General features: G+C 42.2%; 1 protein-coding gene and 1 long non-coding RNA gene across 2 annotated transcripts in view; one reads left to right on the top strand and one right to left on the bottom strand.

Moving 5' to 3' along the window:
- The window catches only part of CFAP65 (cilia and flagella associated protein 65), a 37,747-nt gene extending 26,204 nt beyond the window's left edge, over nt 1-11,543 (bottom strand). The window contains exons 1-9 of the mRNA XM_075181033.1: nt 11,461-11,543; nt 10,173-10,360; nt 8,609-8,711; nt 6,964-7,130; nt 5,716-5,915; nt 3,347-3,486; nt 2,637-2,859; nt 503-768; nt 109-300 (exon numbers count right to left, since the gene is read on the bottom strand). Coding sequence (XP_075037134.1) covers nt 109-300; nt 503-768; nt 2,637-2,859; nt 3,347-3,486; nt 5,716-5,915; nt 6,964-7,130; nt 8,609-8,711; nt 10,173-10,360; nt 11,461-11,538 — 1,557 coding nt within the window. The 5' untranslated portion in view covers nt 11,539-11,543. The remainder of the gene's footprint in view (nt 1-108; nt 301-502; nt 769-2,636; nt 2,860-3,346; nt 3,487-5,715; nt 5,916-6,963; nt 7,131-8,608; nt 8,712-10,172; nt 10,361-11,460) is intronic.
- Nucleotides 11,544-14,038: 2,495 nt separating this feature from the next.
- LOC142097088 (uncharacterized) overlaps nt 14,039-21,919 on the top strand; it is a 52,900-nt gene continuing 45,019 nt past the window's right edge. The window contains exons 1-2 of the long non-coding RNA XR_012678121.1: nt 14,039-14,120; nt 15,182-15,264. This is a non-coding gene — a long non-coding RNA (uncharacterized LOC142097088). The remainder of the gene's footprint in view (nt 14,121-15,181; nt 15,265-21,919) is intronic.

The raw sequence follows: 21,919 nt of genomic DNA, 5'->3' as shown, positions 1-21,919 counted from the left end.
TTGCATCAGTGCTGCACATAGATAGGGAAATGACCGGGACACAATCCCATCTCAGACTACAGAAAGATCCAGGCAAAGTAATGCATAATTCCCATCACAAATTGATACCTGAACGAGAGCTCCCAAGGTGTCCGTACCGAGCTTTCCTTCTTCTATCATGGTGTCTAGGATATCCGGAGGGTAGACACTTAGACCACGTGCCATGTTTGTTCTGTAAACGGAGAGGTGTTTTGGAAGCAAAGTGACGGGTTTTACCATGTCCGAGTGACAAGTGCCAATCAGATCCAGGAGCAAGGGGTCCTAGGAAAACAAACGTTTTGCCATTTAACTTCACACAGAAACCCAAAAAATATTCTTGAGATGCGACTCTTATTGGGTAAAATGTAGTTCTCCTGCTTCCTTGGTTGACAGAACAAGTATAAGGTATATATTTAATTTTATTATCAGAGGTTACACTCTCATAAACTTGTCGTAACAATGAAATAAAGAGGCAGTCTCTGACCTGGTGGTGGATGAGACATGTCACTCTCCGGTAGTGTGGGATTGGGTGGATTGGAGAGAAGATGACCTTCACGTTCTGAGTCTCCCAGGGACCCAGTGTCCCATATGGGCAATCAAAGGAGAAAACGCTTTCACTTGTGTCGATGTCAAACTGGTAGAGTGCCGGCACATCCGAGGAATTGGTCATTTCCAGAGTACGTAGCACCTTCTCTCCCAAGTTCATAACACCAAAATTCAGTAACGAGGTCTGGAGAGACACACGTGGTCCTGCAAAGACATACTGGGGTTATTTACTTAAATTCACTAAAAGGTTAAGCGCTTATTGACTTGTATGTGAATTCGGATCTAAATGTACTATGATTAGTTCTAATTGTGCTGATGCAACTGTGAGTAAACCTGCATCCCGCCTATATGTTGCTAGGCAATTGTAACAATGTTTCGGGTGGATAAAAAGACAATTTAATAAAACAGTATAAAATAAACATACACAATCACATAAAACAATATGGCTCTACCATCCAAGGTAAAAGAATATATCCATAAATATAAAAAATGATATTGCCCAGGTATGATTAGCTCAATCAGGCTTTGATACTATAGGTAGTGGCAAATGGCATAATTGATTGAATACAATTGCCTAGCAACATATAGGCGGGATGCAGGTTTACTCACAGTTGCATCAGCACAATCCGAACTAATCATAGTACATTTAGATCCGAATTCACATACAAGTCAATGAGCGCTTAACCTTTTAGTGAATTTTAGTCTATAGGGATGGATACCCTGTGTTAATGCTGCTATTGCAACAGAGGAATAGAACGCAACCCCATTCTTTGGGGTTATTAACTTACAATATGCAAATGTACAGTAATTCAAATAACAAATAATAATAGAATAAAAATAAGATCAAAAGATGACTGGATTATAAAAGTTTACAGGAAGGGAGTCATTTTCATACCCTTCAATCCTTTTGAATGTAAGGTATTCACAGATAGCATCCAAAAAGTTCCACGTTTGGATAATTTGTCTATCACCTCCTCTTTTGTCTTGTAGCATGTATTCAATGGCCTTGAAGTTTAAGCACTCTGGATAAGCACCATGTGTTTTTTTTTAATTTCTAAGACTAAGGTTCTCAATACCATTCTTAAGTCGTATCTTTAGAGGACCCTTAGTCTTTCCTATGTACATAAGCTTACAGCTGCATTCTAACAGGTATACAACAAAAGTGATATTACAATTAATAATATTTTTTTATTTTTCTCCCTTTTGAATAATCCACACCAGAAAAAGATTTTGCCCCCTTTTCACGAAACTTACAAACCTTACATCAGTGGCGGATCCAGGGGTGGGCGATCGGGGCATTCGCCCCCCCTAGCAGCAAAAAGCTAGGTCCCAACCGCCGATCAAAACGAGAGGGGCGGGGCTAAGCGCGAGCGGGGGCGGGGCTAAATGTGGGCCAGCCAATCAGAGTTGTCCCAGCCGGCGATCACAACGGGAGGGGGCGGGGCCAATCGCGGGCGGAAGGCAGGGTTTAACGCGGGGCAGCCAATCAGAGCAAAGGAGGGGCGTGATTATGCAAAATCGCCCCCCCTAAACATAAAGTCTAGATCCATAAAAACTTTAAGATCATCTCTAGATCCATTACATACCATTAAAATATCATAGATAAATCTTTTATAGACCACTACATGTTTAGAAAAGTTCCCCCCCCAATACCTCCCATATATAAGTTTGCATAATGAGGCACGAAAATGGTTCCCATGGCTGTCCCGCAGATTTGAAGGTAACACTGATCCAGAAATATAAAGTAGATATGTTTCAAAGCGAATGCAATACAATTGTGTATGACTTTTTTGAGAATGAATGAGGTTCAGGATAAGATGTTGCTAATATAAATATTTCCCTACAGTTCTACAGTGTGTTCCCTTTGAGTATGGGAATGCAGTGTACAGAGATTAAACATCTATTTTACACCATTTATAATTCGTACCTCATTGGAAATCATTGAAAATTTGCAGGATGTGCATGGAGTCCCATATATAGGAATCTAATTCTATTGTATATTTCTTAATAAAAATATCCACATATTCAGAAATTCAGGTGAAAGGCACACACGTGTTCAACACAGATCATACCTTTACACGTGCCAGAAACTTTGAGCACTGTCTTAGTGAGATTACCAACTGAGATAACATGGAAATAGTCCACACTCTCCATGTCTACGGTACGTGGACGGAACTGTAGGGGAACGCTCAGCTTCCCTTGCGCTGGAACGATGCCACGTACAATATCACAAAAAATGTTACAGTCCACTTGTGAGGGCTGCTTCTGATGCTTAACAGTGAATGGAGCGTCTACCTATAGGCGAGAAGATACATGGTTTTACCAGTTCTCATCCGCTTGCTATAACTTTATAAAGTAGCTTTTCTTTTCAAAGTCTCTCTGTGATACAGCAAAACCTCTTAAAGGGATAATGAAATAAAATGTCTGCCCATAAACACAACAAGATGCAAGATCAATTTTGGCTATTTATACTTGTCCCAAAGTACTGCATGTGTGACTCAAAATACACATGTACGTCTGAATTTTTTGCAACAAAATCAAATGCAAAAGAAGCCCAAAGTATCACAATAATGTTATTTTGCATATGATTTACCCTTGTCCCAACTATCATAAAGGTGAGAGTTCAACTACTGGAACCAATGTCTGCTCTCTATTCGCCAGCAGCTTTTGCAGAGTCTTGAAGGACTTTAATAAAATCTCCTCCTTGTATAATGTAGCAGGGACATTATAGATCGCTTATGAACATTAACAGATGCCCTTTACTGATACCAGGCTGACATACCACTGACAGGTTGTGTATCTCTATGATTTTCTCAGATACCATGCCAACTCCGACAGAGCCGAACTGCAGTGATGGTCCCTCCTCTCCAGGATTCCCACAGGATTCCCCCGGCACTGTCACCAGGAGATGGGGGTACTTTGCTGCAACAAGAAACACTGTGTAACTTTCACAGACATAATTTGTGAAATCTTTCAGGCTACCACCTCTAGTGCAGAGGTAACGAACATGTGGCCATAGGCAGATCATCCAGTAGGCAACCTAGATTCCTGCATAAGGCCCTAGTAGAGGGAGTAAAATCAGCATGTTACCTAGGTCCCCATGGAGTCTTAATCCGGCTCTGCCTGTGGCCCTCCAACTGTTGTGGAACTACAACTCTGAGATTTTAAGTTCCACAAAAGCTAGGTTGGCCCAGCTTTGATCTAGTGGTTTTTTACTGCAAGTAGAGTTATGATCTGTACAGGGTCAGGGTAATCTGGTATATAAAGGAAGCACACTTGGGAAAATTGAAAACAATTATTTTTGAAAAACAGGGAATGTGCGTTGAACAAGAACACAGACAGCAATCTAATCTACAAGGAATATTGGATTATAAAATTATACTTATTAAAGCAGCAATCTCATGACAAAATGTATTTTTTATTATTTATTTATGACTCTGGACTACCATGGCAACCTCAGTCACATGACACATGATGTAGTGAGCTGAGAGACTTTGGAACGCCCGTCTGAGCTCTGTCTGCACTGTGATATCCTCCTCCTCCTCCCTGCCCTCTCTGCCTTCACATGACATGCTCAGAGTCTGTGAGCCATTTTTGTTTGCCAAAAAGGGAAATTTTGAAAAGGAGATAATGATTAGAAGGAGGATGACTATCAGATAAATTAAAAGGTACTTAACTTGCTATTTAAAGAGACGAAAGGCATGGAAGATGGTTTTTCTCTTTCAGACAACTTTAATTTATTGACTTGTATATGTTAGGAACTCCCAAGCCAGTACAGTGAAACTCGGGGACTATTCTGAAGGCCCGGTGTTCGCTGGAGCCCCTAGTGGTGGGGACAGACTTGGCTGCGGGCCGACCGAGGGTCGAGTAACGTATACTGACTTAAAGGAGCACCCAGGAGTGGAGTGATTGGCAAGCTGTAGTGAAGAGGTATCCAAGGTCAAAGGTCACAAGCACAGATGCAAAATCCAGGGACAAGTGAAGGGTCAGACACACAGGCAAAGAAGCAAAATCCGGAATCCAGGCAAAAAGGTCAAGGTCAGAAGAGAAGGTTCTCAGGTCCAGGAACAAGCAGGGGTCAAAACACGGGTAGTCAATCCAAGGTAGCAATAACCAAACAGATAGAACAAGCAGGCAGCAGGACTGAGGGCAGAACGCTATAACCGGCAGTGAGGCTGCAGACCTCACTGCCCTAAATACCACAAGCCACCAATCAGAGCCTAGCTCTGAGCCTCACACAGCCCCCATATTAATTACATTAATCAGCCCACAGGCTGTGTTAAATTGCGCGCATGCGCCCGGCCACTAGTACCGCCGGGACGCAGCGCCAGATTAGAAGCGTCGGACCGTTGCCTTGGCAACGGCCGACCAGGAACTGGAAATGACGTCCCGGTCGTCAAGGTGACGGCCGGGACGCTAAAGGACCCAGGAAGCGAGCCGCGGCGGCTCGTAACAGTATATGCCCTACTGAAACTTTTACTAAATACACTACTATTACTTTTCTAGCTTCATTCTCTGCTGTTCGGCCATGCTTTTCTATCAATAGGCAGCGTTGTTTGTTTTTATTTCTTTTTGAGACACAACATAAAGCTGCTCTTTGGGTATCACAGGGTGATGTAAATAAACACCTTTGCCTGATTATTTAAATGTATGACTGAAAAAAACAGCAGGAAGTGAGAAAGATGAAGAAAGGACCATAAACCATGTCAGTGGCGGATCCGGGGGGGGGTGGCGATCGGGGCAATCGCCCCCCCCCCCCCTTCCCCCTCTCTAGCAGCACAAGTCAGTGGTGGGTGATGGGCGGGGTTTTCTGGGGCCAGCCAATCAGAATGGAGGGGCGTGATTATGCAAAATCGCCCCCCCTAAAAATTACGTCTAGGTCCACCCCTGAACCATGTGCTATACTAATGTCACTCACTGGCTTAAGAATTGTGATTAATCAGTTGCTGGAGTCAGACACCAGCAGCTGTCTAGTCAGAAGGCAAGCAGGTTGTTTCAGGAGGTTATATGAAAAGTCTGATTTATTTAGTTTACCCAATTGTGTTATTAAAATATAACAAATTTTTAGTATAATTTTGCAGTGGCAAATAGTTTACTGGTTCTTCAAATCTATGTTAGTACTGCCAAGATTGACTATTACTGCCTCCTCACCGATTGCAGTAAGCTCGATACTCCTCTCATATTCCTCGCTCACTCCGAAGTGACACGTGGCAATCACATTGTGTACCAGTGCGCTCTGTGGCTGGAATAAGACCGTGGTTCGTAGCTCACATCTCGGAGCGAGCACCCCATTGGCTGGGCTCAGCTGGATAGGCTCGGGGACATCCCATCGGAACGGTGTCTCCAAGTCACTAAAACACATAAGAAGCACCTGCTTATAATTGGACAAAAAAAATTAACAAATGTTGCTGAGCTAAAGATGTCAAGAATATGATGTTCCCAATCCCATGGGGGAGGTGCAGTCCTCAGCTGCTCAGAAATGGTCCATCTCATTAAACTATAAATGTCTGCTTAACTCATAGACAACAAAAGCACCAACACAACCTCATTACACTGACACCAGGGACGGGCCTAGGTTTGTTGGGATGAAGGAAGGGGGGGGCATTGGAATAAGTGGAATAACCTACATGATGTTCTTTGCTGTTCCAGTAGCAAGACCCATTTGCACAGTCTTCCTACCAGTGGTACCAATGGGCTGGGTCTCTGGCAGTTCGTGATAGAGGTGAAGGAAGTACTCCATTACATTTTACATTATACCAAAATTGTTTTACATTATACCAAAATTGTATTGGGAAGTCAACGTCAGATTGAGCGTTGCATTGTACCTTATAAGAATGAAAGTTTTATCTGATGAAAGCTTAATCATTTAGGAGAGACATGTTAAACTGATGTTTTGAGGTTTACATGTGGCCCTCTTCCTTCTATTGTGTGGCCCTCCGCTGCAGCTACAAATTTCAATCAAATGTGGCCCCAAAAACCATTGCACTCATCTTATGTCACATGTGTCAAAGGTGCTGGGCCCATTTGGTCTAATTTGGTCACCTAAGTGTTTGGTCCAATTAGATATGGATCCTGTCACTTGGTGTTGCGCGGTTGGAGATATTGATTGGTCGTTGGTTTATGTTGTTTAATAAAAAGTTAAAAACGTAGAATATTATTAATGCAGTTATTAAAATTGTAAGTGTAGCCTCTAAGAAGGACAAAAATAGGTAAAAACAGGTTACTTTAGATAACATTTTTTTCCACACTCAAATTAGCCCACAGTATCACTCTCGTTTGTGGAAGGTAATTGTGTGCAGTATGAATATAACTAAACAGAGCCTGAACTATTGTTCTAGTGAGAACTAAGGCTCAGGAAAGCCTGCAAGGTCCATCTGTATCTAAGACCACCACATTTACCTCGCACTCCGCAGGATAAACGAGGCCTCTGACAAGTCATACACAGCGCACGTGGGAAGACTAAGCTCCGCTGGAAACAGCAACTTGTGGTACGGTAGGGTGGCTCGCAAAGCCACTGAAAAATGACCCTCTTCAGTCTCAAATGTGATGGAATCTTCATAATTCCGCTATAAAATGACAACACAATATAACCACAAAAGGTCAAAGAACAATTCATGCAATTAAATCCGATCACATATTTGAATAACAATAGAGATTGATAGAAACTTTGCAGATAATAAAAATTCAAGTAATGTACAATTGCCACAAATTAACACTTTCCCATTCAATGGTATGCAAAAAAATTACCTTTATGTTACCTTTTAAGTAATTTTTCAAGCTATCTTTTTTTAAAACTGACTCCTCCCTTCTCTGCTGGCATCTAAGCATGCAAATGAGAGGAAGGAGACAGATTCAACAACATTCTAATAGTGTAAAAAGAAAAATGACGCTGTCTCTTGGCTTGCAGGACTGCAGCGGGTAAGAGAACGGGGAGGGGGGAGGGGTGCTGCATGGAGGTAAGCAGTGAATTTTTATTTTAACTCTTTGTACTCTGTCCAAAATTATTCATTTTTTTGCTTAGGTTGGATTCATCCTTTAATACTTGATAACGTTTTTTAAATGGTAAATCACTTCTCACTGCAACCACTAGATGGCAGAGGAAGACAAGTAACCACTAGGTGGACTTGAGCAGGGGAAGAGCACAACATTGTTGGCTCATGAATCAGAGTGAACCATTAAATACATAAGAGAGAGGAGAGATTTATATATTTATTTATTTACATATGGGGAATCTGCAAGACCTACAAAGTGCTACACTAACTCATAGCAACCAATCAGCAATTAGCTATGATTAAACTACTGCAAGTTAGACAATGAAAGCAAACGTCTGGTTGCCTAATCAGGAGCAGGACTCTAGGAGGGGGGTGGTCATGAACAACTAGATGGTGAAGACATTAAACAGTGATCAATTTACTACGTTTATCCCCATTTCCCCACTAACAATACTAATCAAGATTATTATTATTGTATTTATATGCCTCCCAATATTCAGACATGCCCGCGATCCGCCCCTTCTCCACCCAGATAATCCCCAAACCGCCCACTTTTAAGCAGAACTCCACCCTTGTTAGCCCCACTCTTTTCAAAGCTCTTGGTTTGGGACTGTTAAATTGGGACAACTGGGAGGTATGTCATTATATTATTATTATTATTATTATTATTATTATAATTATTAGTATTATTATTATGTTTCATTCTTCTTATGTGTATTGTTGTTGTATTTAGCTAATAAACGGTTCCTTGAAGAAGAAAGGGGCCCTTTGATTCAATTCGGCCACGTTTGTCTAGGATTAACGTGGTGCTAGTACTATTACTTTTAATACGGTAATTTTAATCCAAATTTTTGCTCGAGGCCCCTAGAGATGCAAGCAAAAATCAGCACTAAAATTACCGTAGTACCGGTAATAGTTATTCTAGGAATAACGCGGCGGAATAGAATCGGCCCCTTTGTCTAACATTTCTGTAAGCGATCCGGCTCCTGCAAGTCATTGTTGCCTGTACTGATGAATAAAGAGGACACGGTGTATAATTCGGCAGGACATACCTTTTCCAGGGGACGGAAGGTGACAGGGAGAGAACATGAGGTTCCGGCGCTCAGTGTGATGCTCTGCGGGAACAATGTGCTGAAGAAGGAGGTGACTGGGGGACTGGGAGAGAAACATAAACATTACTGCTTGTTAGTGATGCTGGCCCCAATGTATACGGTAGACACAATTCATTATCCATCGGTGCCAGATATGTCACCTCCTTACCCGCTGTCTGTCATATTTCCGTCAAACGGAATAACACCACGTTTAAACAAATCTCATATCCTTCATACGCCCTGTGCATATTAGTACATTATTATGTTTCATTTCTGTGCCATCTCTGCTGTAAATAGATTTGTTGTTCATCATCATCATCATCATTTATTTATATAGCGCAGTACTGAGAATATTTGTCATTCACATCAGTCCCTGCCCCATTGGAGCTTACAATATAAATTTCCTAACATACACAGACAGACTGAGAGACACTAAGGTCAATTTAATAGCAGCCAATTAACCTACCAGTATGTTTTTGGAGTTTGGGAGGAAACCGGAGCACCCAGAGGAAACCCACGCAAACACGAGGAGAACATACAAACTCCACACAGATAAGGTAATGGTCGGGAATTGAACTCATGACCCCAGCGCTGTGAGGCAGAAGTGTTAACCACTGAGCCACCGTGCTGCCCATGTTGTTGTAGGACACCTTACGTACAATGTTTTCTATGCTGCTATACAACATGCTGTGCCGGGGCTGTGGCTTCTACCCCAACCAGGCGGCTCTCTGCTTGGAGTTTGTATGTTCTTCACGTGTCCGTGTGGGTTCCCACAGTCCAAAAACATACAAGTGCGGACATGAAACCCTTTAATTTTTAGCAGTGATCCTCGGGTGCTGTATAATATGTTTTACAGGAGTTTCCTATCTTCTGGTGACATCGGTTTATTGGCTCATACCTGAAACTTTCACCAAATACATTGATGATTTTTCTCTCAAGCATTTTTCATTCTGTGTAATCAGCAGATACTGCGCTAGGATACAATGCAATTCTATAAAAGGCAGAGAGCAGAACTAAGTATCTGAGTGCCACAAACATAAACACGTCGGCCTGGTGCTATGAATACCTGGCTGACAAGAACACAAGAAAGTAAAATAAGAGAAACTGATGCGCCCAGTTAAAGCTCCCGCGGGGGAGGTCCGAGTGGCAAGCTCGGGGGCGTGGTGATGCGATTTGTGTCATCGTGTCATCACAGCTCCGCCCCTGCAGGGATTTGCAGCACTAGGGAAGTGTGAGGCAAGTGTGGGGGAAGTGGGTAGGGGGGAAGCGGGTGGGTGGGCCCCCGGAGGTTTCAATTTAGTAAAAGTTGCCATTGAATTAAAATAAAAAACTTTTTTAATTTCTCAAGTTTTCAGCAAACCTCAACATACAATAAACTTTTTGATATAACAACCTCCAGGAAGCTCAAGGCCAGAAACACGGACCGTCTCCGTGGAGATGGCTGTCCACTGGACAGTCTGATGCTTATTTAATATTTCAAATCACTAAGATCTGTGTCACCCTTCAGTCTGCGTCATCTTATCACCTGAATTTCAGCTTCTGCGTCCGCAGTCGGACGTTCTTCAGGGTGAGATTTTTGGTGGTCTCCTGACCTAGTTCCCAGTTCTGCCAGTGTAAGAACTTGCACACCTCAAACCCCAGGACATTGTCCTTCTTCTCCTTCCCCTTCCTGCGACTGACGGACCTGGACGTCACCTCGGAGGAGGCATTTCTCTGTAACACACAGTACAAAACAAACGTTGTGCAGTAAACACTATTTCCTCTCAACTACAGACAGTGCATACTATTGTTCTCTGTTATCAGTTATATTTCGCTAAATGTGGCTAACAGAGGCTGACCGCATTGTTCTTTAATGGGATTGCAGACAGGAAGTCTGTTGTGTGTAGGAAAATATCTTCCCTCAAAATCAGAACTCTGGAGCAGATTTATCAGAGTTCTCACCAGCGATAGGGCTTTTATCACTTCGCCCTATAAATGTAAGGGGCTGACAATAACCGCGCAGCATCAATTATTTGAAGGGGGAAGCATATTAGTAAAGTATCGCAGTGGTATTTGATGCAATAAAAAAAAAAAAACAGTCCCATGCTTCTTCATCAATCATCATCATCATTTATGGCTTAGTACAACATAACTCACAATAACATATATATATATATATATATATATATATATATATATATATATATATATATACATACACATACATGTACACACACATACATGGTAGAAGCTTAAATAGACCAAGCTAGGTCTCTTGGGGGTATATTTACTAAACTGCGGGTTTAAAAAAGTGGAGATGTTGCCTATAGCAACCGATCAGATTCAAGCTGTCATTTTGTAGAATGCACTAAATAAATGATAGCTACAATCAGTTTAGTAAATATACCCCTTAGTCTCAAATATTTGATAAGATCCTGTGACTTGTACTTATATATTTGTGAATGTAATTAGAAACTCTTATATAAACCAAATTTTAGGTTTACAGGTTTCAAATATTAATAAAGCGTCTCTAGAACAATTGGCCTTGGATGTCAATCCGCCCTGTGTGGAGTTTGCATGTTCTCCATGTGTTGCCGTGAGTTTCCTCCTGGTGCTACGGTTTCTTCCCACAGTTCAAAAAAACATTCTGGCAGGTTAATTGGCTTCTAACTAAACAGGCCCTGGTGTGTTTGTGTGCCTGTGGTAGGGATTAGATTGTAAGCTCCACTGGGACAGTGATTGATTTGAATGAAATAAACACAATACAACACTGTGAAATATGTGAGTGTTGAATAAGTAAAGAGTAATAATATAATAAACATTTCTGTACTTACCAATTGTATGGGGGAGTTACGGTTCTGTCCCAGGAACGTGTTGGAGTCCAGAGGTCGCACGCGGACTGGCCCGAGCATTTTACAGATTCTGAATATAAAGAAGAAAAAAAAATAATATAATGTGATAATAGTAGGGGAGGGCTGGCAAATTTTAAATGATCGATACACGATAACTAAAGAATCATTTCATAGGGCAAACCATTGAAAAATCATTTAAAAATGGGTAAACCATTTTACCAACAAAAATGTGTAAGATACTAATAATTTTATTTTTGCGTAAAATAAAACAACCGAAATCAAGCAAACGTTAATAATAAAAGAAAACTAACAGATTAGCTGGGGATAGTTGGTATTCGTCCAACTGAAATAACTGAAGTAACTGGTGGCCTGTGGGCCGCTGAACGTTTATATAAACAGAACCAGAGGATTAAATATAAAGTAACTAACACTGTTATGTTCTCAGTATACATAGATAAAGCTTAGTATTTTACTTCAATTACTATTATGCAACAAGGATCTGCGTTGTGGTGTTGTAATGTTTTTTCACAGAGTCTACATTGTGTAATGGCAGCGAGATAGTGTATGGCATTCTGTCTAACGTGAGGGTGAATAGGTGAAGGGATGTGTATATTTATTTCCTTGTGCTACAAAAGATATGATAGAATGCAGAACACTATATGAGTTGTGTGGTGTGTTTCCCTAGTGCTCTTGCAGTGTGAAGGTGGGTGTATATGGTGAGTGTGTATATGTGTAATAGAGAGCTCGTACCATATAATGCAATACAGAGCAGTCTGGTACAAGTAGTGTACAAACAAACAAAAACACCAGTATAAAGTGACATATTAGGCCACCACGTGCGGCCAGTATGGCCTGCGGTATTAAACCTACTGATGTCTGGAATTGTGCAGGAGGGAATAGAGCCGATCATCCACAGAAAAGTCACTGAAATGAAGGCTGGTTAACGGTAGTGGAAAACTCTGTCTCGGTTATTGCTCCAGAATAACCCATAAATGCTCGATTTGGTTCAGATGTGGAGACTGGGAAGACCGTGACACATGGATAGAGCGGTGTCTGAGCATCAAACCACTTATCAGCAAACATGCTCTGTGGATGGAGGTATTCTCATCCTGGAAGACACCTCTCCCTTCAGGCAAGAAATGCTGCAACATGGAGTGAATATGATCACTCTGAACCATTACTAGTGATTGGCTTTGACCTAGCCTGCGAAGGGAATGACTGCGCCCAAACCATGCCAGGAAAATGTGCCTCAAAACATTGAGAAACCAGAACCCGTCACGGTTTGAAAAAAGCATTCAGATCTGTAGCGTTATTTAAGCAGGTGTGCATGTCTGTTCAAGAACATGGTGAAGGACAATTCATCTGACTGTATCACATACTTGCCAACTCTCCAAGAATGTCCGGAAAACTCAAATTCCAAGCAGGTATCCCAGAAGAGCAGGCCATTGTCCTGCATCCTGGCTACATCCTAGTGAGTAAGATGGGAACCTCCATGGGGTCATTTTGGTCCCGCCCCCTGTGGCAAAAAGATGCTTTCACATCACTTACACCGCAGGCAGAGAACCGAAGTGACACAATTCACAGCACCCTTCCCCCCTATCCTCATACTTCACCTCCACTCTGGAAGAGTGAAGTTGGTAAGTATGCAGTATGACCTTTCTCCACTGCTCAGTAGTCCACTGCCTGAGCTCTCGGTGATAAGCGGTCTATGCACTGCAACCCAAACCATATATTGCTCTGTGTTGTCATTTCAATTAATGCACAGATACCATGAACCTGAAGCATGCCCTTCCACCACTGTTGCCCTTTGCAGATGATGTGTTTCTCTGCTGACATCCTCTTAGACACTGTAGCTCTTGAACCATTAGCAAGTTAATATGTCATGGTCACTGGCGCTCCTGCCAAATATACCCCAACAATCACCCCTTTTTCAAAGTCACTGAGTTCTCCTCTTGTAGCCATTCTAGCCATAATTACAGGCAACCAGGGCTGGCCAGCATTATTATGTATGACCCTGACAATGGTGGGACATTATTTGCTTGATTAACGCAAAAGCCACATCTGTCTGGAAGCCCTTGTTTTCCACATGCTCTGTGCCCCTTATTTACCCTGGTATTTTTTTAATCCATGTTATTGTCCAAGACCTGTATATAATATATATAGCGGGAAGGTAGGAATATATAATAGGGAGGATGTATATTTCTAATATTTCTAATGGGATTCCAATGCAGAACAGAACAGTGAGATAATGTGTTGTATGTGCAGGTTGGAGGTGGGAGTATGGTTCTTATAGAAACAGAATACAGGATAGTAAACAAAGCAGTGACGATATATCTGTCTGTATATATATATATATATATATATATATATACATGTACATAACAGACAGCAGTATGATCACCGATCTCACCCCGAGTTTCTGTCCTCACTGTCCGCAAAGTTCCAGGGCAGCCATGTTCCTGTAGCCTAGGTAACAGGACGCGGCTGGGTGTCTCTTAGCAACCACGGCGGCTGGGGCGGGTCAAATCTCTGCAAAGGCGAAGTATAAAGTGAGCTTATACAGGCAATAGACTGAGTGACTGGAACTGTAATGATTGTACATATCCCACACCGAGGCAGTGCAAGAAAGGAGGCTCCTGGAGGTGAGAACAATGTGTCAGTACAATATTGTAATCTCTTTATTGTATATGTTATATGATACAATGTAATTTTACAGTGCAATGCAATATGTAATCCCTCTTTCCTTCATAACTGCCCTCATTGGGGGTCTCCTATTTAGATCTGTATGGATAAACTGCCCCACAACGGTAAATTTATAACAGCATTCACTCATTCGTTCATATTATTATAGTGTTTTGTGGTGTTTGTGGCTCTTAGATTCCAGTTATTGAAATTAATTTGTAGAGACATTTTGCTGAAACTTTGGTGCAATCTCCAAAATAATAACTCTTTTTTTGCATATTAAATGCTAATCTTTAATATATATCATCATCATCACTTATTTATATAGCGCCAGCAAATTCTGTAGCGCTTTGCAATGTCAAGAGAATAGGCATAGATTGCACCTATCATGCCAAATTTATATATATGGAATTATGCAGTCAGTATTATTCTTGTATTTACTTTACATAGCACTTACATCTACTGGGGTGCTGTATCATCAGAGCTGTCCAAACAGGCATGTTAGTCTCTGCCCTGGTGTAGTTTACAATGTTATTTCCCTACCACAGACTAGAGCAATTCAAAACTACCAGTGTGTCTTTGAACACTGGAGAAAGCCCCCTGAACAGGGGGAGAAAATACAAATTACAAAGACAGCTCTCTAGTTAAAATCAAACACAAAATTCCAGCGCTGTGAGGCATCAATGTATACAGTACTAAACAGAAAACTTCTCCTGGCGAGCTAGTCCCCCAGGGCCGTCACTTGGACTGTGCGGGAGGGGCGGCTGCAGGATTCAACCCTGAAAGGGGACGCAGTTTATGAATATTTTAGGTTAATTTGGTTAAATTCAGGGCAAGTGGGGTGCCAGTTTTCCTTCTCTCCCCAGGCGCTAAAATGTTAAGTTACAGCTCTGCCCCTGGCCTAGCCTTCTTAGCAGTAAGCAGCTCAGGCTATAGCACTAGTACAGTTACTTATTTTGACAGAGGGGGGAGCATGTTTTAATTTATTTAAGTATTTATTTCATCTTTTTTTTCACACCAGTAAAGTTGATGGCGTTGGCTCTCGTATCTTTACGCGGTCCGCATATATACACTGCATCTTGAGTTGCACACGAACGTCCACGGGTTTGTAGGTTTACTCCTAAATTTGACATGCAAAATTGCGGCCTGCTGTAAATCAGACCCTTGGCGGAATCAACTTTGTTGGATGGATCATTCTGCAGCCGTTTTATTTTGTAGGAACCTGTGACATCACCAAGACGCTGCCTGACTTATATTAATGCCGTCTGACATACATTTCGTTAGTGAGGTAGTGAAATGATAGTCTGACGGAGCGTAACGGCAGCGCACAAGCCGCTCTGAAATACGGATATACTAAAATACCGTGCAGTTAGTGGCCCATGAGTTTGGGCCGCCCAAGGCCAAAGAGAAGTCTGGTATTCCACAGACCAGGCCCTAGTGATGACCAATATACCAGTATTATAAGAATGCCATGCTAATAAAAAATAACAGAACCCTATTTATTTATTTTTTAAGTGCCACAATCATCACGTGACCTAAACGCTGCTTTTGAGATGAGCCGCTGTGAAAGGAAGAGGTAAAACAGCAGGGGGCGGACCGGACCCATCTCTGAATAGGGCTGGCTGCTTGACTTCCCTACGTTCCTATGTGATGTTAAATACTTTTGTGTCAAAAAAGACAAAAGTATTATAGGAGTGATACCTTTATTAGCTAACCAGAAGTTCCTACAAACTTTCTTTATATTAGGGCAGATTGAACTCATGACCCCAGTGCTGTAGGGCAGAAGTGCTAACCACTAAGACACCTATACAATCTTACTTCAGATGGGACTTCTGGAATTATTTCACCGATTAAAAGTCCCGATGAGCATGCAGATTCGTGTGTACACACTATACACGATTTACCTTCAGATCTGTGCTCTTCATCTGTCATAACCATCTGCTGAAAAGATGGTGACTCTGTACACTGTACAGATATCTTCCTACACTGCTGGTTGTGAGTGTGTACACACTGCCACATTTGCACAATATCGTTCCATCGTTGATCGTGATCTTTAGGAAGTGTATAAAACCAAATCAACAGTTACGATGTGTTTCTATACGATAAAACATGATCGTGGGAGCGCACTCACTAATCCAATATCTGACCAAACGGTCATGAATCGTGTGATAATTGCACAGGTGTGTACCCAGCTTTAGTGACATTAACACGTTTGCTGATTTTGCACATTATGTTGTTAGTGGTGTGTTATTATAGCTGTTTCTTATTTAGGGCTACTGGTGAAGTTATTCTAGTTTGCTTTGTGGCATATAGTTAGTGTTTGTACTAATTATTATATCACCACTTACTTTGTTGAGTACCCTGGCTGTTACTCTCAGGATCTGTTCTTATTCAGTGTTTATAGACTCTGCACAGTACCACTTCTCTTGCTCAGGATCCTGGCTGTTACTCTCAGGATCTGTTCTTATTCAGTGTTTATAGACTCTGCACAGTACCACTTCTCTTGCTCAGGATCCTGGCTGTTACTCTCAGGATCTGTTTTTATTCAGTGTTTATAGACTCTGCACAGTACCACTTCTCTTGCTCTGGATCCTGGCTGTTACTCTCAGGATCTGTTTTTATTCAGTGTTTATAGACTGCACAGTACCACTTCTCTTGCTCTTTACCCTGACTGTTATTCTCAGGATCTGTTTTTATTCAGTGTGTATAGACTCTACACAGTACCACTTCTCTTGCTTAGCACCTTTTTTGTTATGCTCAGATGTGTTCTTATTTTGCATTACCGGAGTTCTGAAATTCACAATATATCCACAATATTCACTGATCCTCCAACATGACCTATTCCACCTGGTACAAAATGCTAATTCGTGATGTACAGCTCAGGGCCCCAGATTGTGTTATTCCACCACTGCTTAGTGCCAGAGTTAAGAAAACATCAAAGAGCCAGGTCAATGTGGGGATAATCATTAGTGTGAGGTCTAGAGTGGTAAATTACTTGGGGACCACAAGTTAAGCTCCTGAGGGCCACGTGTTTCCCACCACTGCTTTAAAATACACCTGTATAATAAACACAGCCATGTAGGCAGCCATTTTGTGAATAAATAAATAATCATGAGATTGCAGCCTAGAACTAGTGACATCACTGAGGTGTGAGGCATTTCAGACTTTAGTGAAATTCTAGGCTACATTCTTGTGAATATTAGTTCAAACCACAACACGGTGCCACATTTGTGGCTTGGTAACTCAATGGGGCGGCCATTTTGAACCAATAAACAAAGAACCTCATCACTGAGGCACACGTTGTATAGACAACAGCTAGATTTTAATATATTTTGACATCAAGGAACCACAGGAGTAGCAATATTTTTGGGTAAAGCAGGTCATTGGGTCATAATCAATCAGCAGACTTGGGGGTAGATTTATCAAACATTTTATAAAGGAAAAGTGGAGGTGTTGCCCATAGCAACCAATCAGGTTCTAGCTATCATTTGTTGACTACATTCTAGAACACTATAGCTAGAATCTGATTGGCTGCTACGGGCAACACCTCTATTTTTACTTTATACAAGGTTTAGTAATTCTACTCCTTGAGGTGCAAAATGTTTGGCCATTTGAACATTTTGTGACTTCCCACAGCTTTCCTGACCCACAAAATAAGAGACTAATTAAATAATGTTTTATCAGAAGTCCATAGATTCTCATTGACAATGAACTTTATCAATTCATAATTGAGTAGCCTGGGTACCGCAGCCTTTGGCCCTCTCCTTGTCCGGCTGCGGAAGTGCTTGCCGTGGAAGTGACAGGTGTATTTCATACAGGGAGAGAGGGAACGGTGTAGAAGTCTTGGTGATAAGTGGGATTAATGAAGAGCTAATGAGATCAGTCTGTGTATACACCGTGAGTCATGCAGCACTGGACCCATAAATCATGGCGCAGAGAGTGAGAAGCAGGACTGGGCCCTCTGCCCATCGCTCCCAAGAAGGATCATAAATAAAAGAGATCCCTTTGTGGCCTCCAAGCGGGCTCCTGACGCCCAGCACTCACTGCAGGAATTACGGCGTGATATCCATCACTTTAATGCTTGTACTTTGCAAATTAAAGCTGTCACGAGCACAATTTAAATCTTTGACGTCCTTACCTTCTCCACCCCCACCCCCCTCCCCTTCTTTCCTGGGACACATTTCATCCTTCTCGCTGAATTTCTACCAGCGTGGTCTCTTAGTGACAGTGTCCTAACTGGTCTAGATCCAGCATCAGATGGACCCACACGCTGCCATGTTGTAGCCAGTATAGGGCAACTGGGTGGTTATCACTGTGTGTCTGGGCCAAAAGTGATTGCGGTACCCAGTAATAGCTCAATGCCCCAGGGATGTTGCTCCAAAGAGCCTGATTTCATCCAATTTGACCAGCTACCAGGTAGTCACATTGGACACTGATTCTGTCGTGGGGCCAAGTTGCTGGATCAGAGTCCGCTTGGCCTTTGGGCGAAAGGGAATTGCGTGGACTATGTTGTAATAGGTTTATGCAATTTTCATCCATTAATTTCAATAAAAATACACCACAATGAATAGTTCAGATTTTTCCTGCCCGATTGTTTTCAATTTAATTTTGCTGCCTGGGACACATTGAGATAAAGTGTAATGACACAGCCCACCCTGTGTTCTGGTGTTTATAATATATATAATATAATATCCTGCTGTTTATGCACTCCCTGCCCTATCTATTGCAAGATACAGCCCTGTGTCCTAGGGGTAAATTTATCAAGCTGCAGGTTTGAAAAAGTGGAGATGTTACCTATAGCAACTAGATTATAGCTGTTATTTTGTAGAATGTACTAAACAAATGACAGCTAGCATCTGATTGGTTGCTATAGGCACCATCTCCACTTTTTCAAACCCACAGCTTGATAAATTTACCCCCTAGTGTGTTTAATAATCCACTGTGTCGGTACTCCTAGATGCATAATCCCCCAAAAAATGTAATTTGTTTAAAGGTGTAAGACCCCCTGTCACATTGCAATATTTTTCGGGATGCAGGTGGAAGACATTTGGCAGCAGAGAGAGGTACATGGCCGAAGAAGTTACCACATACTTGCAAACCTTTTAAAACTTAATTCCGGGGGATCCCGGGCAGGGGGGCGTGGTTGGAGGGGCGTGGCGCGGTGAACCGTGGTATTTTGGCCCCGTCTCCGCGTCAAAATGCCGTTTTTGTCGCGGGGGGGCGGGGTCAAAATGCAGCGGATCTCGTCATTTTGACAGCAAGTTGCCGTTTGCGGGATACTTGCCTGCTCTCCCGAGAGCCCGGGAGATCTACCCGAATTTCGGGAGTCTCCCGGACATTCCGGGAGAGTTGGCAAGTATGGGTTACCAGCCCTGGTCATCCCAGAGTAGGATGTAAGCCAATCACGCTCCCATCATACAGTGGGACAACCAGAAACACCCAGCCTTGTAGAGATAAATATTGAGTTTCGGACGTTGGTTCCTGCACTCCTCCATGTTTGTTCCTACTACAGGGCGATGGATAAGCTATACAAAGTTTAATACTCTTTCAAACTTTCTCACTGCCACCCCTTTTCCTGCTTAAGGCCATTGTCTAGGACCCGAACTTGCCCCTTATGATGTCAGGCTTACCCTCTGTCGCTAGGCCGCATAGCCAAGCTTTTGTATTGTAAAAAGACGATCACACACAACTAGGAGTGAAACAAGGATTTGGGAAGGGGGTAAGGCGATTGTGGGACATAAACAATGGCACTGTTGGAAGTCTGCAAGACAACTTAGTAACACTTTTATAGAAGGTAGGACAATGCCTGCAACATAACATTATTATACATTAATCACTGGTGGTTTACACACTGGTGTTAGGAAACTGCCAAACGCAATCATCTTTTGACATGCAGCGGTAAGCAGCTCTGGCGGTCGGGTGGGAGATCAGTGGACAAGTAAATAGAGCAGGTAGCATTCAAAAAACGTAACCGGCGCTCCCATCCATAGTGCAAGTGGATAAGGGGTCATTTAAACCAGTAAGTTCCTTCCTCATACTTGTTTACATCCTTTTTATAGCTAGCAAAAGCATGATTGTTAATGCCGATGGTAAGTGCCTTAATATTTATATAATGCAAATAAAAAAAGGAACAGGACTAGATGTGGGGGATGTGCTTACAATGCAGGTTGCTTCATTGTTCATAGGATCCATATAAGTTGCTTAATAAAAACACAAAACAAATATGAACAGACCCGTGAAGGGAATCAGTCTCCTATTTACAGAGAATGTTTATTTTCACTTTTATAGTGCTTATTAACATATTTAATAATATGAACTATCCATATTGCTTTTCTCAGACAAGACAAAGTAAAAATCATCAATAGACAGCAAAAGAACGGTGCCAGCAAATGTATAAATTATCATGAAAATTTTTTCACAATACTTGCAAAGTGTTATCAACAGAAACCTTCCAAAAATAAGCAATATTATATTATAACATACCTGTAATGTACAGGTAGGGAATCTGTGGCTGGCCAGCTGCGGTGCATTCTGGGACTTAGCGTGGAGATCTCTACTGTACAGCCTGGCCAGTGTCTAGCAGCGCCGATATTGTTTTACTTTTGGTTGTAGGGCAGTATTGCTAGAGCGTGGACAAGCAGATGATTGACATCTCTGGCTCCACCCCTGAATGCGTTGCTGGTATTTCGGATGGAGAACTGAATGTAATAAAGCCTTAAGGCTCACCCACACAGAAATAAAACACTTCTACATGTCTCCCCATAGACTTCCTAAGATAAAGTGCTACCTGTATGCACGTTATTTCTTTCTTTCAATAACACTGCTTTCCAGCCTGGAAAATTATAACAATTGAATTTTATTTATGGTCCTGGGTGTAATAAAAAAGGGAGAAATTCTCCTAAACGTTGGATGGCCACACAAGCTGCAGTATGGCAGCTGGCATCAGGCAACCGGGCCGATATCACAGCGAGCACAACCCGGGAAACTACTGTGATGCCCAAAATCGTTGGGCTCATTATCAGGGATGTTGGTAAATGCATGTGAAAGTTGACTGCCTGTGTGTGCCCCAGGCATGCTGGATGTAATGTGAGCGCTGTGCCCAGCTCCCGGACCGCCATAGGCATGGACAGCTTTTGACCATGAAGCAAATAAAATACATATAGCAACTGTATAGTCTGTATTGGGATCAATGCTTCTTACCACTATCTTTTAACCCCATCCTCCACCCTTGTTCTCTGTCTTCCAATTAGAACAGAGACTCAAAGTTCTATTGAATGAAATAGCAGATGCCAACAGTACCTTTTTGTTAAAAAAAAATATTCAAGCTCGCCACCAGAAAAAGACAGGGATAATGCCCCAGCCATGTTTTCCACAGCTGGACCTGGCATTATGCAACACCACAGGGACGTAACTTTCCATAGCAAAATTTGGGGCCAGGGGCCCAGAGATACTGATGCCTCCTCTAGAGGTTCCCGTTCTGCGCTGGGGCTGGTGCTGAACGGCCAAACGGAGCTTCACTGCACATGTGTGGGCCCCATAGAGCAGGAGGGGGGCCCCTCTCACTTCCACACCTCAAATCCATCTTGCAACGCTAGCAGCTCCTTCCCCAGAACAGAAGGAAGATGTCAGAAAGAAGCACACTCAGGATTCAATCTCCCTCTCAGTGTCACATATGTCTATAGAATTATTAAACCTACACAGGAAAAGTGGAGGTGTTGCCCACTGCAACCAATCAGGTTCTAGCTATCGTTTTCCAGAA

The sequence above is a fragment of the Mixophyes fleayi genome, chromosome 7, assembly GCF_038048845.1.
Source record: "Mixophyes fleayi isolate aMixFle1 chromosome 7, aMixFle1.hap1, whole genome shotgun sequence".
In the NCBI taxonomy this organism is placed as follows: Eukaryota; Metazoa; Chordata; class Amphibia; order Anura; family Limnodynastidae; genus Mixophyes; species Mixophyes fleayi.
The sequence above is the reverse complement of the archived record's forward strand: the minus strand, read 5'-3'. Positions and strand labels throughout refer to the sequence as shown.